Genomic DNA, 18,052 nt, shown 5'->3' on the forward strand with positions numbered 1-18,052 from the left:
CATCTGTTTTATATGTATATATATATATATATATATATATATATATATATATATATACAAATATATATATATATATTCTATATATATATATATATATATACATATGTGTGTGTGTGTGTGTAACACTGAATGGGTGCCAGTGATTGGAGATACATTTTAACAACTACAATGCACTTTAATTCTAAGCCATCAACATCGGGAGACCCAATAGAGGCCACATGCAGAAATTGAAATGCGGTAGTTGGTTAGTTTATACCGCACTTGTCATGTGATCACTGAGTTCGAGTCCTCGGCAGTACCACATTTCAATTTCTGCATGTGGCCCCAATGGGTCTCCCGATGTTGATGGCTTAGAATTAAAGTGCATTGTGGTTGTTATATATACATATATATATAAATATATATATATATATATATATATATATATATGTGTGTGTGTGTATATATACATGCATATATATATATAATATATATATATATATATACACATATACTGTATGTATATATATAATATATATATATATATAATATATATATATGTATATATATATATATATGTATATAAATATATATATATATATATATATATATGTATATATATATATATATATATATATATATATATATATATATATATATACACACATTACCTCTGAAGAAGCCTCAAAGGCGAAACCGGTCAGGAATAAAGTATCTTGTTCCCAATCGTGTCTTTCCATTCTTACCATTCATACACCTGTCATGATGTCACGATACACATATATATATACATATATATATATATATATATATGTATATATATATATATATATATATATATATATATGTGTGTGTGTGTGTGTGTGTGTGTGTGTGTGTGTGTGTGTGTGTCTGTGTGTGCGTGCGTAATTAAATATTATTACAGAAGAAATGAAATCTGAAGATAGTATGTAATTTCGTGTATTACATCCTGAGGCGAAGTACGAAGATTTATTTTGGTGGCCACTAAACCACCTTCCATTACGAAGAAATTGTTGAACTGCTGCTGACGGTCACGATATTTTGAAATTTTCACATCAGCTGCTAGGAGATTCCACGGCTGTAGATAAGAGCCTAGCAACTCTGCTTTATTCTTGGGTAGTTGCAGATCCCTGACAAGGTCATCGAGTTCCCATTATGTTATGAGATGTGGCCTAGAGAAGTGTGTTTCATAAAATTCTGGGTCACTGTAATCCAGCATCGTCACCCTTCTCTGCTTCTTCCTCGCCATTTTCCTCATCTGACTCAAAGGATGCCAAAGTTTATGCATCAGGAACAGGTAGACCTTGTCCACATGGAACTGGGCGAATAGATGATGGAATGTTTGGATATTCAATGTACTCTTTTTTTTTTTCTTTGACAAGACCTTTAGTACTGGAGGTACCATGCAGAAATAACAATTGTTTATATGTTTTGTTGGCTCCAGCCACGTCATTGACACAGCAAAAAGCATTCCTTTCCTCTTCCTGTTCGACCATTGGCGAAGGTTGGTATCGCAAGTGTTGCAGTATATGTGATGACCCAAGTTCTTATCCTGGTCACCAATCTTGCATTCAAAATATAAATGATATGCTTTTCTAATCATACCAGTTACACGCGCTGAATGGCCTACCGACTCCGGCGCTCGGCCCTTAAGCCAAAAATTCCACAAATCAATCAATCAATCAACTATATCAGTTACACGACGCTTCTGTGATGCAAAGGTCACCCCACCACAAATATAGCCGAAGTTGTCAGCCTTATTCACACAAATATGAGGCATCTGAAAAAAGAAAACAACAAATAATTAGAAGATAAACAGAAAACATATTCATGAAATTATCATTACAATACAGCACGACAGATTAACAGAAGTATTTTTATCACCCAATAGGAAAATAATATTAATGTAAAATGCCTCACGTGCTCAAATATTTTTTTATAAGTTTAAAAAGTATTTGACTAGGAAAATCAACTACCTCTCACCAAAAAATATAAACTTGCACAGCACAGCCACCTTCTTTGACGGCTGGAACAATGCTGAAGTTCAGTCAGACTGTGAGTGTGTTAAGAAACACATTGCCACAAGCCTATTGAAACTTATTGTGACACGTAAGTGTATCTTGAAAAGTAGAGCTAACAGACCTGTTTAACCATGGTATTCATTGTCAGCGACCTAAAATTAGTTAGAAATTGCTAGTCTAGTCTCGGAAGCATTTTTGTATAGAAAATATACACACATCTACCTGAGTAGACCAGATGGATATTCCTGAACAAAAAAAAATCATAGTTTTCTTGTATGTTCTCTGCTTAAACCAAACCTACCGTTACTTATTATGGGGTTAAAGAATATGACGCAGTGACTTGACATATCCTGCCACCTTAAGAGTCTCACTCAAGTACAGTGCGCGTATCTCTCTCCCGCACTAAAGATCGCTGTGTGCGTGTACTGTTTCCTACAGTAATATCGTCCTATCAAGAACAAACATACATGTGCAGTGTTGAAGCGATATGCGACGAAGTTGAGTGGTGCAAACCCACGCGCTCGTCTCGCTCGCACTGCATAGCCGCATTCATATCCGTGTGTCCCAACTAGACGGCGTGCGCGTCCTACCCTAGCGTAGTGAACAGCAACGAATAAATATGCATCTTACCTCGTGTGTCTCATCCCACGCACACTGTGCGCTGTTTACACTACACATGAGTTAAGCTTACATTTCACACAGTGCGACGAGTGACCTGCTTTCCCCGTATTCACGTTAGTGTGCAAGTATAACGCGTGTTGAAATCAATATTTCAATACTCTGCATCCAGCCGCTTCCCATCCTCGTACAAAGTCATAGGCGGGCTGGCAGGTACACAAGTGCGTTCGCACGCACATTCATGTCCGCGTTTAGCATGGTCAGTCGACTCGTCCCCCAGCAGTGCTTCCCTCACTCCTTCCCTTCTTCAGCACGGAAAAACTCTCCGGGTCCCAGGGCCACCAATTCACGTATCTCTATCGATATCTCTGTATATTGTCTTTAGTACACACGCGCGACGGGGTCGGCGCTACGATTGACGATCAACGCTTCGACTTTTAGTCTTTTTAAACGCATCAAATGAGAAGTTTACCAACTGAATGCACAGGAGGGTAGTAACGTTATTCAGGATCACCGTAGAAGCCTAAATTTGCTGGTTTCAACTTTGGAAATAAGTCAGGGAGGAAAAATTGTGATTTTTTTCATCTCCAACGTCGCTCAGGATAGGAAACAAAAGAAGATAGAAATTGATTTTAGTTAGTTTACACTACAAAGTCTCAATTTCTAGCCTTTCTTACACTACAAATAATATATTTCGAAGGTTACCCAAAAGTAAATATGAGAAATCTAGTTGCGGAAATTGATCAAGATAGTACTGAGACCAAAATGAAAGCAAAGGTTAGATTTCAAAATCAAAACAACTCTACGATGGAGGTAAGGGAATTCGCAATCGAGTTGAAACGATTGAGAGGATTACTTTCTCTCCGTGAGCCAAAGCTTCATGACCTAGAGCGAAAGCTTTAAAAAGAAAAAGCCACAAGCCTGACTTAGGAAGCAGATATTGATAAACTAAGAAGGGAAAATGAAACTTTGACAAATGAGAGAATTAGTTATCTCTGTCATAAAAACAATCGAGGCCAGGACAAAATCAATTGAAGATAAGATTAATGAATTGTTGAAGGTAAAAAAAGCTTGTTGTAGAATCAACAGAAAGGTACAGTAAAATTCAAAAAGATAATGGGGCAGCGGAGAAGAGAAATTGTTAGGCTGAAAGAAGAAATAGTGAAAGTTATTATAAAGTTAATCTCTTATTAGAGTAGTTGATAAGACTAGATGTGTCCTGCATTTTTGCTGGCGAGAAGACCACATCACTTCATGGAAGGTACGTCAGGAACACGAGATTCAAAAAGCTAGTAAAATCATGGCTCGCGTCCAATGTAAATAGAATTTGAACTGAGGACTATAGCAAAAGAAATAGTCAGCAAGTCTAGGAAGTCAGCAGAGAACACTTATAAATACGTGGATTAGGAAAAAATGCACCTAAAGATGAACGTGCAAAGTCACGGAAACTTTTAAAGGGAGCCAAAATAAAAAATGTAACGAGAACGGATTTTTTTTTTTTTTTTTTTTTTTTTTTTTGAGGGAGAGTTCTCAATCATTGTGTGGAAATGGTTTCGATAAAGACAGGGGGGACAATATTGCAAAGGAAACTAGCCCAGAGAGAGGATAGGCGGTGTAGTCTCCGACAATCGAACCATGAAGCAGGTAGTACTATACTCGTTGCATTGAGAAATGGCCGTTAGGGCGGAGCACTGGGAGTCCCCCTGTGTTGCCACATATAATTATTTTATAATTCTATTTTATTTTATAATTTTATTTTATATTTTTATAATGTTGCCACATATAATTATATTTTTTTTTTGTCACACACCTCCACTGAGGTAAAATCAAAGCAATGTTTTCTATATAAAGGTTTCGTTTCCTCGAGTCATAGACATGGCATATGAGCAAGAGAGAGCGACGGTGCCGCTACATCTATTATCTGGCCCCGCCCCCCTCACACTGCATTCAGTGTGAGCCGTGCGGGTCGTGTTATCTGTGGAGATGTGGCAACACCGGGAAATCTCATAACCCCGCCTTAGCGGTCACTTCTCGTTGCGCTGATTATAAATACCAATCATAGTGAGAGTGAACTTGCAACATGCCCCTATCAAAAACAGTGCGGGTTGCCTGGGCGTTGCAAATGAAGTTCAAAGACGTAGAGCCTCCCGGCTCTTATTGCAAGCTATTCCATAAAACCTTCTTGCATACAATATCTTATTTTGGAAAAAATACATAACAATCTTGCAAATGGGGGAGTATTCCAGTTTGTAAATCAGGTAGTCTGGGATTTTGTTAGCTTTCCAGTATAACACAGTTCTTTATCTCACAGGCACCAGCAGGCTATGGGCTAAGCCTAGAAGTGGTAGCTTTCCGATTGCGGAAGGGGAGTCAGTTGTTGATTCAAGGAGGACCCTTTGACGGTAAAGACTGCACACCGCTTGCCAGGTATGTAGGCACCAGAAACCTTCGGCCATGATCTTTAGAATGATTCAAAGTGTATATATATATATATATATATATATATATATATATATATATATATATATATATATATATATATTTATTTATATATTTTTTTTTTTTTTTTTTTTTTTTTTTTTTTTTTTTTTTTTCGTTAAACTGATCTCTCTCTCCCTTTCCCTTTTTCTTATAGGCACTATTCCTTAAGTGGGAATAACATGTATCAAATAGAAGTTGCATTCACCAAATAATTTCAGTGTGCATTGTTTTCAGTGCCTCTTGTTTCTTAACTCTGATGACGGTGGTAGTCCTCAGAAAATATTGGGTGAATACACTCTGTATGATAGTGTGGGTTTCATTTACATTTAAGTATGTTTACGTCCATATGACGGTAAAATCTACCATTCATTTTGTATATTTGTGTGTATGTGTTTTCAGGTTCCGAGGTCGAGGTCCGAGGAGCAAATGGTGGAAGACACCCTATTCGGAGGTCTTTGTGACGTACTCATCCTCATCTCATGGAAAAACAAAGACGTCTAAGACAGGAGACACGGTGAGACGACGGCGCACCAGTCCATCGGGACGTCCAATTTCCTCAAATCATCTAGGATCATCGAAGTCCTCCTCCTCCTCCTCCTCCTGTCGTCATGAGAACACTTTGCAATGCAAGCAAGAGAGGTTGAAACGACTCAGGTCACTCCAGTACCTGGTGAATAGGAAACAGGCCCAGAACACAAAGGACATCTCCAAGTACCGTCACAGTACCCACCAAGGCAAGAAAAGTAAGCAAAGATTACGTACTCAACGAAATCACACCCTGACGTCCGATACGTTGCCCAATGAAATATATAAAAAGTCAAACATCACTTTCATCACCAAGAAAGACCGGCAAAACCTTCCGAACACTGACGAGGCCACGCTAGATATTGTTACCCTTCATTCAGATGACCACAATCTTCAGTTCCTTGATGTCGGCCAACCAACATGGTTCAGCTTCACTGGTACAATCGGCGATGGCCAGAACATTAGTACTGATTTGAAACATTCCAGTGCAGGAGAGTATTCCCACGGTTATGACACGAAGTCGAAAAAAAGAAAGAAGGTTAGGAATCATAAATCATCAAAGAATAATAAAATGGTTAAAAATTTCACTTTCGGTGGAAGTGAAACCACAGAGAGTAACTCAGAATTCTTAGTAAATACAACAGAAGCTTCAGGAACTGCTTTCTTGGCGGATGGGACCGACAACGTAAGACCTTACCGGTCGATCAGTTCGCGCCATGAAAGTCCAAGATCAAATAGCAGGAGACAGATCAGATATTACAAAAGTACAATAGAAACAGGCACCACGCCGAGATCTGGTAAACGTTATAAGATAGCAATATCACGTCATAAACAATGGATACTCACATTTCCCCGAAGAGGCTACACTCACATTCTACAATGCCCTCGTTCAAAGTCTAATATCATAAGACAGGAAAACACAAGGCCTATGAAAGTTTCCCCTAGTACACAAAATAAAATCACCAAAAATCTCTGTAAACCAACAAAGTCATCTGGATCAAAGAAGAAAACCAAGACATCTTCAGGGATGAGCAAAAGAGTACAAATGAAACACAAATCTAAAAGCGGATTGGCCACCAGTATGGTTGCACAAAACAACAGAAGAAGGAGGGAATATTTTGTTATCAAGGTAAGAACTGATCAGTGTTCCATTTTTAACCTGATGAAGTACTTTCTATATTTTATTTATGTCCAATATGTATATACCTTTGGACTTAGTAAAGATCATCTACTTGCCTTCTTATTATATTCTTGTTAATCGCACAGAGGAAGACTTCTGCCTAGAATACAAAATAAAAATAATTCATCAAGAAAATATTTTATAGCGTTACAGTCTAAAGGCATGAAGTCAGGTCAGATGGTTGAATCTAAGAATAATTTGAATTATCTTTCAGTAATATCGGTTTTAGTTTGACCTGGATTTGAATACCATTATTTAATGATGCTGTAAAGAATCTTCTGATTAAACTTTTGGCACTGTTCACCAGGTACACGCCCACAAAACTAAGTGTGGAGGAGAAATGAGTTCAACTTCGGGAAAACTTACCAGTCCCAGCCACTCTGGTAACGATCAGTCATGCTATTGGAAATTCAAAGTAAGTCGATGACATTCTCCCTCATAGAAAATAAATGTGTGAAAGACTAAATGTGAGGGTGAGGTTCCATTTTATAAATCTCTCTTTGCATTCTTGTAATTTACTAACTTATTTTTCATTGTGTATACAATTTTCCTCACTTTCATCATTATTTTGAACTATTGACCATACTCAAATACATTTACATGTTACATTGTTGGACCTCAACGGACTCAAACTATCCCAGGGAATGGAAAATACTTTTCTAGGAAGATGATTCCTAATTACTTCTCGGAGGGGCAAAATAATTTACCTCAAAGAAGAAATCAGAACACATTTAAGTTATTAACAATTGACAGTTACAGCATGGGGGCCTGTTTATCTTTACGGTTCAATTCTTCAGATTTATAATGTACAGTTTTCCTTTCACGGAACTGTCATGCATTTACAGTTTAACCATCAGATAAAAAGTACAGTCTGCAGGAACACAACAGAATTCTATTTCTATTAAAGTATAAATGCTCACGTTAAGAACAGAGACGTATTTGACACAAATTCATAATTCAAGGTTTTATCGAAAATTTCTAATCACCATGTGCCTCATGATACAAAACATGAGATTAGATATTGTACGAGCAGAACAAATTAATTTTTATTTGTTTTTATAATGTAATAGGTGAACATACACAGTCATAGTCTTGTGAAAACATCACAAAAATAAGTTGAAATATCGATGATTGAATTATGTTCTAAAATATCCAGTTTTCCTAATTATGTTATTTGATACACTCGTATGTTGACTTGACATAGTTTTATTTGAAAAATGGTGATAAATTAAAATAAATAAATAATAAATAAAGTTTTACTGTTAGATGATCATAGAAAAAAACGAGGATTGTGTACATAGGACACTACCACCTGAATATACTAATAGCATCCATATTCTTTCTCTGACTTGGCCCAAACTGACACGACCTTCCTTGCTCGCAGACCCCCAAAAACTGTCGTTGGACTTTCGAGTGTCGTCAGTTTGAAGTACGGAAGTCACGTGAATGCCGGAAGGACCATTTGGCTCTTCGGGTCAACCAGGGTCAGTGGACGAGGTAAAAATAAAGAAAAAGATCGTTCGGGCAGGATCCATTCTGAAATGATGCTTTGTCAGTTATTGTTGAAATCAAACCTTGTGAATAGTAAAGTTTGAAATCTTAATATTCATTTCAATGAAGATTTAAGCCATATATTGCAATGTCTCAGTGGATTAATTAATCTATATTTTTACTGACTTTTTTTTCTAACCATTCTATGTCTGGCGTAATTATAGACCAACAGGTCTCCTGTTGGTATAATTCTCAATTCGTAATCCACTGTAATATATTGTGTTGTAATCAAACCATCAGCGTTAAAATATTCCTCTGATACCATAATTACACGTCTTGATGACAGTATAGATACCTGCAGCTGTCTTAAACTATTGTCTCTGATATATTCATCTCCTTATTATTACTCTTACCCCGGTGGTCCTCGGACCACTTAGTAATCCATTACCGCTTTTGAAACGTCTCGCCATGTCTGTCCCCTGTGCTACCTCCTTTCATTCTCTTGCTTCTATTCTGCATATCTGCATATGCGCACATTCATCTCCACAATGATAATGGATGTCCATGTTCAATCAGATACTGTGGAACTGAAGGACCGAGCATCACTATCCGCTCTAATCGCGGGGCTGAGGTCGACGTGATCCTCAATACTCAGGGGAGTAAGAAGGCTCGCGTCGTCTGCAACTGGAGAACGGGCACTGCGGGTATGGACCACGTTTATTTCTGTAGTTTCTAATCACGCATAAATCTACCTTAAGAATCATGTGTGCCTGAAATGCACACTGGTTATATAAACAGTATTAACAATATGAGATGGATGGATGGAGTAAAAGGGCATTGGGGTAGATGGGGAATGTCTGTTGAGTAAGGAAGGGAGAAAACAGAAGAGAGGGGTGAGTGGCTGTGTATGGATGATGCTGTGATGCATGGAAAGGAGTGGGTGGGGGATAGGGGGTGAGGGAGTATGTGTGAATGATATTTTGATGCAGCCTGAAGGGATTTCTCCCCGTCTTCTCTTTTTCTGTATGAGGGGACAGAGAGGGGGAGGTCGCTGATTAAATGAAGCGGCCTTGCTGTGGATGTGATGTGTCTTACTACATTGCTTCTGACCCACGGCACTAGGTGAAATACAGGGATGTCCCGTCATCCAGGAGGAGCCAAGAAAAGAGGGATGGAGGGGTGGTGAATGGGAGTGGAGTATGTGGGGATGGAATGGGGTGGGAGTGGATTTTATGCTTTTGTTTTTGGCTACCTCTCTTGTAAGGGGTGGGAGGAAAGCCGTTGGTATATGTATGTAAGTATCTGATCATTTTTCTGACAGTCGTAGGCAGGATTCGAACCCACTACTTTCGGCTACCCGTAAGATCATCTTCACAGAGCCTTAACCTTACGGGTGGCCGAAAGCAGAGAGTTCTAATCCTGCATGCGACTGTCAGAAAAATTATCAGATTGATGTCACTGTTACTAGCGAATTTCTCTCATCGTATGTATGTATGTATAAACAATGTACCCGAGAGAGTAACTTTCCATCCTCAGGTTCCTATCACCACTACTCTATGGAAGGTCGAAGTGATTTGGGGTGCAACATGTCCCGTACCAGTACACCTTCCCCTCCCACATCCACAGCCATGACGACAACAACCACAACGTCAGCACCTACCTTAAAACCGATTATCAAGTAGGATGACTGAAATATATTTAATTTTTCGTACACATTTTGTAATACCTATTCTGACATGATCACAAGCGTACTGAAAATATATAAGTTATATGTAAGTAATCAAAATCTTCCTGCGTATCACACCACTCGATACAGTAAGGAAGAAATAACCTAGCAGTCCATCTTTAATGTCAATAGCGATACGACGCTCTTCGGCGTTGCATTGCCCAGCCCCAGATGCGAGAACTACATCCACTTCTCGCAGCAACACACCATGTGCAAGAAAGCTCCGTCGAGCTGCGCTCTGCATCACGCTGGCATTACCCCTGAGGAACGAGTCCTGATCCTGCAGGAACACAACAAATACCGGGCCAAGGTAGCGCGTGGCGAAGAGGCCAATGGCCATCCAGGACCCCAATACAGTGCATCGGATATGATGCAATTCGAGTGGAACGAGGAACTGGCAGTCGTGGCTCAAGCGTGGGCCAGCACGTGTCCAACCTATCACGACTGTCATGACTGTCGAAAAGTCATTTCAAGTAAGTGCAAACTGAGTTGAATCAGCGATTCGCACGGATACACACACACACACACACACAGACACACACACACACACACATATATATATATATATATATATATATATATATATATATATATATATATATATATATATATATATATATATATATATATATACATTTAATTGAAAGTGATGGCTAATTGTGTATCTATTATTTTCTTAAATGTGTTTTCCATATGGAAAATACACTTAAGAAAATAATAATACACAATTAGCCATCACTTTTAATGAAGTATGAATAAGAGAAAATTTCCTGCCCATATATACTATATATATATATATATATATATATATGTATGTATATATATATATATATATATTTTATATATATATATATATATATATATATAAGTATGTATGTATGTATGTATCACAGGTACGAAATGTAGTAGCATATTTGTGAAACACACAAAGAACCCACAGTCGGAATTAAAAGTTAAACTTCTATATTTTGGCCACTACTGCCACCAGATTGTAAATATCAAATAAGAAATAACTTATGCCACGTTAGAAGAAGTATACAAGAATTCTGGTGAATTCAATGTCTTGACATTACTGATCGTGATGGATCATACTGATAACATTAATTCTTCATGAAACATTTCCTTTGACAAGAGTAAGAATTTGTTTCTTTCAGAACCAGCCTCAATTATGACATTTGACTTGACCAAATCCTCCCAATACCAAATAACCTTTTCGCTGTATATTGGGAAGTTCATTAGATAATTTTCTATGTTAAAATAATACAAGACTGGATACACTGCCCAAATAATGTCTGTGAATTTTAAACTTTTATAAGAAAATTTGTTGATAACCATTCGAACAATTGGCGAAATCTCGTGTGGAGTGCCGCCGTTTTGATACTGAAATACAAACTGTCCCGAACGCTTTACGAAATGTTCTGCACATTTTATGAATGCACCAACCCTTTTTTTCTCCAGGAAACTATGACGTCGGTCAGAACATTTTCTATGAGTGGACCACAAGCAACAGCGCCTCCGTCTGGGAAACCGCCGTCAGGTTGTGGTATGAAGAAGTCAAATATGTTCCCAGATACTTCGCCAACGCCTTCAGGTGGGTGTTCAGTGTAACTTGTTTCTTCTTCTCTCAGCACTATCACCCAAACTCGCGGCAATGAAACCATTCAAACAAACGCAGAGTATAATTTTTTTGCGGTTTTACCATCAGTTTGTCGTGTTTTAATTGTCTTGCTGTGAATAATGATACGCACATTGTGAGATGAAGGCCTTTAGAGGTCCTAAACACTAAAAAGCTTACAAGATCTTGCTTCTATTTGGAGTTTTTTTTTTCTGCGGGGGCTAATGTCTAGTTTCCTAGAATAGGGTCCTAGATGATCGGTCTTATGTTGTGTGGGTGTGACTTATTAACCCACTATCGGAGAATGAGATAAGATAAACAGAAGATCCGTATATTTCGACCACTATCTGTGGTCGAAATATACGGATTTTCTGATTCTCTTGTCTCATTCTCCGATAGTGAATTGATTAAGTCTCATTTTACAAATGTTAATTTGTCTTGTGGGTTATTTTACATGCTGCATGAAAGGATTATCACCAAGAAAGTCTATTAAGCGACTACCTACAATGCCATACTCTGGTGTCGCCCAAGTGATGTTAATGAAATTGAATTCTCCCATTATCTCATTATCAATACGTCACTTGCAAAAAAAATATGCCTATCTATCGTAACAGTATATCTCTAATTTCGCCATTTACTTTGAATTTCCTCTTTATGTTCTATATTGTACCTTACCAGGGGCCCGACAAGGGGAGGGATGGGGAGGGGCAATGCCCCGGAGCGGCACGTTTGGGAGGGGGGGGGCGGCACTTTTGGTGAAAAAAGGTAAGGTAAATTCCCCCTACTGTACTTTTAATGCACGATTTATTTATCATGAGTTGTGTGTATGAATGATTTGTGTATAAACGTTGTTTTGTGGATAAATGTTACATGTGAATCGTGCTAGTGACCATCAGATGTGGAAGGTGGTGGTAGTGGTGGTGTGTTGGGGAGGGGGCGGCACTTACCCATGTCGGGGCCTCTGGACTTTACTAAGACTTTCTATAGGCCCAGATGTGCACCTATAGAAAAAAAGATAAACGTGTTGAATCCCTTCCTTTACCCTATACTCATAATCTGCCCACTCTCATACAGACTGATGCGTAATGTAAAGATCGGCCACTATACGCAGATGGTGTGGTCAAGCACTCGAGAGCTAGGTTGTGGCGCAATTTACTATAACTGCAACAAGTACTTCCGCCGTCGATACTGGAAAATGAAGTGTAAAATCTACGTCTGCAACTATGGACCCGCGTATGTATTGTCCCATTTCTTAAGTTAACACAGATGCAAGTAGATATTGGGTGGCTAATGAAACAAAATCAAAATAAATATATAAATTATTTAGCACAGAAAAATAACATGCATACACTCTCAGGGCGTAATCGAAACTGCCCGATTGGGGGAAGCCAAGCTATGCGGGAACTCGAATGAGTGAACATAATATATGGTTCTTATTTACATGCATATTTATAAAATACAAATAATATATACAATAATAAGTATACAATGTTTCAAGTACCCCATTACAAGTATACAATGTGTGTATGTTTCTAACTGTTTTCCTAATTGTAATATAGAGGTGACCATGTTCGTGTGGTCAAGTCTCTTTATCTCCAACTAACATACCAAGTTTTGGAGTCGTTTTGGTTTTAACTTGAATTATATTATCATCTAAACTATTTCAGGGGTTGATACATCAATTCGGCAAACTTTTCAAATATCCTCCAGAGATCTGGTCTACTTCAATTTGCTCCTATGACCTCATGACCCCCTCCCGTTCCAAACTAAGTGATCTTTTTTTAGTTTGATCTACTCCCTTTAATAACCTGAGCACTACGATCATGTCACTTTTTTCTGTTATACCTTTCAATAATGGCAGACCCAGTGGTTCTAATCTCTCTTCGTGTGTTTTATCCACAAGGTCATAAACCAATTTGGTCACTGCTCTTTGTATTAGTCTCTCAGTCTTGTCTAAACCTTTTACTTATCATGTCATGTCTGTTGCTCGGAGTTGCAGGGGATTTTTTTCTAAGATGTAAGGGTCTTCCGTCTCTACTTGACGCGGCACATAGAAACGCTGCCGCTGTACACATCTGGACTGACTTTCAGATCGCTCTTCAGTGGACAACCAAAGGAGCTGAGACGTCCAATCAATTCACCAATAACTGGATTAATTTTATATTAACCAAGTATCACGCCATCATACTCTATCCAACTAAAGTTCAGTTCCATTACTTTCAAACTGAAGACATTGCTACTGACCTTCTCACGAGAAATTTCAAGTAGAGTACGAGAAGCATTCTTAACGATGGATATCAGGCCCTACATGGCCTTGAACTGCTGTTCTGAGGATGGTCTCAAGTTGATTAATGCACAGTGCCAAGTATCTACAACCCCATCCAGTGTTCAACCCATTTAAGACCTAGATAGATATTTCTCGTTAAATGAATTTATTAGTGTCGCCACCAAACATCCTACTAGGTGCATTTGGCTCAACATGAGTGTTACCAAATTCTATCTTCAAAATCCTTGAGGATTTCATTCTTTATTTGTAAAAGATTCTAATCTCTTCACAGACGATAAAGACCTCATCAGATGCAAAGAAAGGACAAGTAAATCTAGGTTTTACAGTTACATTCTGCAGAACCCTGTGTTCCTCCCAGAAAATCATATTCTAACGTGGGGATTCGTGGGAGAGACGTTGCATCGCAAATCGATGCGCCTCAGTGGCAGAACTACATTGACCTGAATACGGGGCCATCTGCTATAGTAAAGTGGGCGGTGGAGTCATTGCTGGTTCAACCGTGTCCAAAAGATGGGCGTAATTGTCAACCTGGTGTCATTTTGAGAATCTAACCTCTTGGTCATCACATGAGTGTGGTGCGTCAACATTTTGTGTCAAATTATCTACCTACGAGGAGTTGCAGATTCTGTCACATGTGAAAACCACCATTTGTACATAATATAGTAACTGTTGGAGAATCCATCTCAGTCTCATTGATAATTGTACAATCCTCACATGATTTCAGACTTGAAATCGCCAAACCCGAATGACACAGGAATACTTATATTTATTTTGGTAACATACCGACCATATTTTCTTTTTCATATTCATTAACAATTTGAGCAGGACTGTAAAACTAACAAAACGCCGCAACTCTCTTTCTTGCAGTGGCAACTACATGAGGAAACCCATGTACAAGATCGGGCCTCCTGCCTCGGAGTGTCCAGAGGGCTCTTGGCCTTCGTCTATGTATCCGGGTTTGTGCTCTGTCCGGTAAGGTCGTCTACATCCGAGAGCTCCTGACACCAAACTACTTCGTCGCTCGACACCCAGCTCCGAGTCAAACTGTTGCGGCCAACGTTTTGAGTCTAAAGCCAATGGGATGAGCTTCCAAGACTAATCTTTACCTCGCCTGGACGTAATCCGAGGGCGATATATCGATTCTGGTTTAGTCTTTGTTTCTATATGTGTTTGTTAGTAACATTATGACAAAACAGCTGGATCAGTTGATATGAAACCTTCTGCAAAGGTGAGCAATGGAAGTCAATAGGTCAATGTCCAGGTCGCTGGGAATGTGGAAATAGAATTTGTCTGTAACTTTCTAAAGGACCAGATTGACTTTATCATATCTCATTTATGATCCTATCCGTTACAATAGTGAAAAATGCAGTTCTGAAGATCAGGTGGGGCAAATGTTTTGAGAGTCTAGGTTATCGCTGCTGGGTGAGGTTTGTTGTGCCTAAAAAACTTGTTGATGTCAATCATTAGAAGTCTACTATTCCAAGTTCAAACTTCCAACAAGCTTTTTTTCGTATCTCTTGCATTTTGCTTTCTGTTTCTTCCTTTTCACCTCTTGTATTCAGTATAGAAGCTGATTTATACATGAAATAAAATTGTGAGGAGAATATCTGTCATTAAAGATTTATTCCTACCTGAGTGAGGCTTAATATCAATTGGTCTCGACTTGTGACAACATTGTCACAACTTTGTGTTTTGTAAGTTTAGATTTCGTGAATTTACATGAAAACACTCGATTACATGAATCTGACATCAATATATATCTTCAGCGAGTGATTGTACATACATACATATACCAAGGGTTTTTCTTCCCTTACCAGGAGGTAGCCAAAATCAAAAAGCTATTTCATTCCTACCCATTTCACTCCTATTCACCATCCCTCTCCTCTTAGCTCCTCGTGGATGACGGGTCATCCCTGCATCTCACCCATCGCCCTGGGTCAGAAACAATGCAGCAGGACACAACACATCTACAGCAAAGCCGCTTCATTTAATCGGCGACCTCCCCTCTCCATCCCCTCGTGCAGAAACATTGAAGACGGGGAGAAATCCCTTCGGGTTGCATCAAAATATAATTGATACATAACCGCTCCCTAAACCCCCCCTATCCCCCCACCCACTACCTTCCATGCATCACATTATCATCCAGACACAACCATCCTCCACTCACCCCTATCTTCTGGCTCCTCCCTTCCTTCCTCAACAGACATTCCCTCTTTCTCAATGCCCCTTTTACCCCATCCATCCATCTCATCCTCGGTCGCCCCCTCCTGTTCACTCCATCCATCTCTACCTTCCACACCTCTTTTACTAATCTTTCTTCATTCATTCTTTCCATGTGTCCAAACCATCCCAATACTCTTTCATCATCCCTATTTCCCATCTCCTTTTCCACCCTAACTCTCCTCATCACCTCGTTTCTCACCCTATCCATCTTTGTAACCCCTACCATACTTCTCAGACATTTCATCTCAAACACATTTAAAATCCTCTCTTAAGTTTCATGTCTCTGCCCCATACAGTGCTGTCGTCACAATTACCGTTTCAATCTCCTCTTAACATCCATTCCCAAATGTCTGTTGCTCATTACACTTTTTAATACCCCATGGCCCTTGCTTCTCTCAATCTACAATCTACCTCCACCTCCTCTCCTCCCTTTCGCGCCACATACCACCGATTGCGACCACATGCGTATGGGAAAAAATAAAATAAGTGCACACAGGAAAGAATATTAGGAATTGTTTTCTAAATTAAGATGTACTATTCCAGAAACAGAAGAAAAACAACAAATGGTAAAAGGATTGTACAGTACGAATGTCCGTTGAGGTCGAGTTTTATCAAATAGAATAATTCAATGTCCTAGCTGAATTCTCAATTTTGTTCCTTATTATAAGAAAACCAGTGTATGGGATACAAAGAACTGAAATTAACATCATTACCATAAACTATTTTGTATATTTTACGACCCTGTATAATAAACAATCCTAACACATGAGATGGTACATCTTCCTTTTCCTTCAATTCAACATGTCAGGTTTGTCTAATGATTTCATGCCCTCAGCTTCCAGTTGTGCCATCCTCATTTTCGGAGTCGTCGGTTATGTCTTCATAGCTCACTGACAGCCTGATGGTCAGAGGTACCTCTTCGTTTCTAGCACAAAGAATTACAAAGGCGGAGCATGAGACCTTTTGCTCCATATCTAGGTCGGATGCGAAAAAATCATAATAATAAATTAATAAATAACTATAATAATGTAAATAACAAATAAAATACATAAATAAATGCATAGGTATAGTTTAATAATAAACAAACAGGTAAATAGTAAATAATAATAAATTGACATATAACTAATGATAAATGAGAATCAAACAGACAAATGATAAAACAAAAACAAACAAAAACACTTTGACGCCTGGTTTTCGTTTTCGCCATTTGTTGTGTTTGATTTTCTGTTTTCATTCTACGGTCCCTGACTGTGAGAAAGTTATTCATCATAAGGATCATTCTCGGCATGGTCCTCATCTTTTCTTCTGCTGATTGCCCTTCCTGGAATTATCTTCATCTGTGACGTACTGCGCAGAATCTCGTGACGAGCTTTATCATATTTGTGTTCTTTCGGCAGCATTTTATCACCCATCACAATCTTGAATGATTTGGCTCCATTCTTGCGGCGTGTTTGAAACATCTGTTTGTATTTCTCCATCTGACCCTTTTCCTGTGCAGCCTTCCAGTCCTGGTTAACGCTGCTGTGTTGTAGCTATGGTAGAGGGATTTTTTGTAACATTTGCTGCATGTTGTTGCATTAGACATTCTGTATCCTCGTTATTCCTGACGATTCTCTTTTTTAACAACCACTAGCGTCCCTCAATGTTCTTTTTTTTCTATTTTTTCTTCCCCTCTCTCTCTCTCTCTCTCTCTCTCTCTCTCTTTCTCTCTCTCTCTCTCTCTCTCTCTCTCTCTCTCTCTCTCTCTCTCTCTCTCTCTCTCTCTCTCTCTCTCTCTCTCTCTCTCTCTCTCTCTCTCTCTCTCTCTCTCTCTCTCTCTCTCTCTCTCTCTCTCTCTCTCTTTCTTTCTTTCTCTCTCTCATAAACTGCTTACTTGACCGCAATT

General features: G+C 38.8%; 1 protein-coding gene across 1 annotated transcript in view; it reads left to right on the forward strand.

Moving 5' to 3' along the window:
- LOC143017778 (uncharacterized) overlaps positions 1-16,936 on the forward strand; it is a 31,574-nt gene extending 14,638 nt beyond the window's left edge. Inside the window, exons 5-14 of the mRNA XM_076172651.1 lie at positions 4,951-5,066; positions 5,520-6,774; positions 7,133-7,240; positions 8,210-8,322; positions 8,893-9,020; positions 9,853-9,994; positions 10,175-10,515; positions 11,501-11,633; positions 12,732-12,890; positions 14,812-16,936. Of these exons, the coding sequence (XP_076028766.1) occupies positions 4,951-5,066; positions 5,520-6,774; positions 7,133-7,240; positions 8,210-8,322; positions 8,893-9,020; positions 9,853-9,994; positions 10,175-10,515; positions 11,501-11,633; positions 12,732-12,890; positions 14,812-14,920 (2,604 nt within the window). The 3' untranslated portion in view covers positions 14,921-16,936. The remainder of the gene's footprint in view (positions 1-4,950; positions 5,067-5,519; positions 6,775-7,132; positions 7,241-8,209; positions 8,323-8,892; positions 9,021-9,852; positions 9,995-10,174; positions 10,516-11,500; positions 11,634-12,731; positions 12,891-14,811) is intronic.
- Positions 16,937-18,052: the final 1,116 nt, after the last annotated feature.

This window comes from Oratosquilla oratoria, chromosome 33, assembly GCF_046742065.1.
Source record: "Oratosquilla oratoria isolate Oo_2021 chromosome 33, ASM4674206v1, whole genome shotgun sequence".
Classification (NCBI taxonomy): Eukaryota; Metazoa; Arthropoda; class Malacostraca; order Stomatopoda; family Squillidae; genus Oratosquilla; species Oratosquilla oratoria.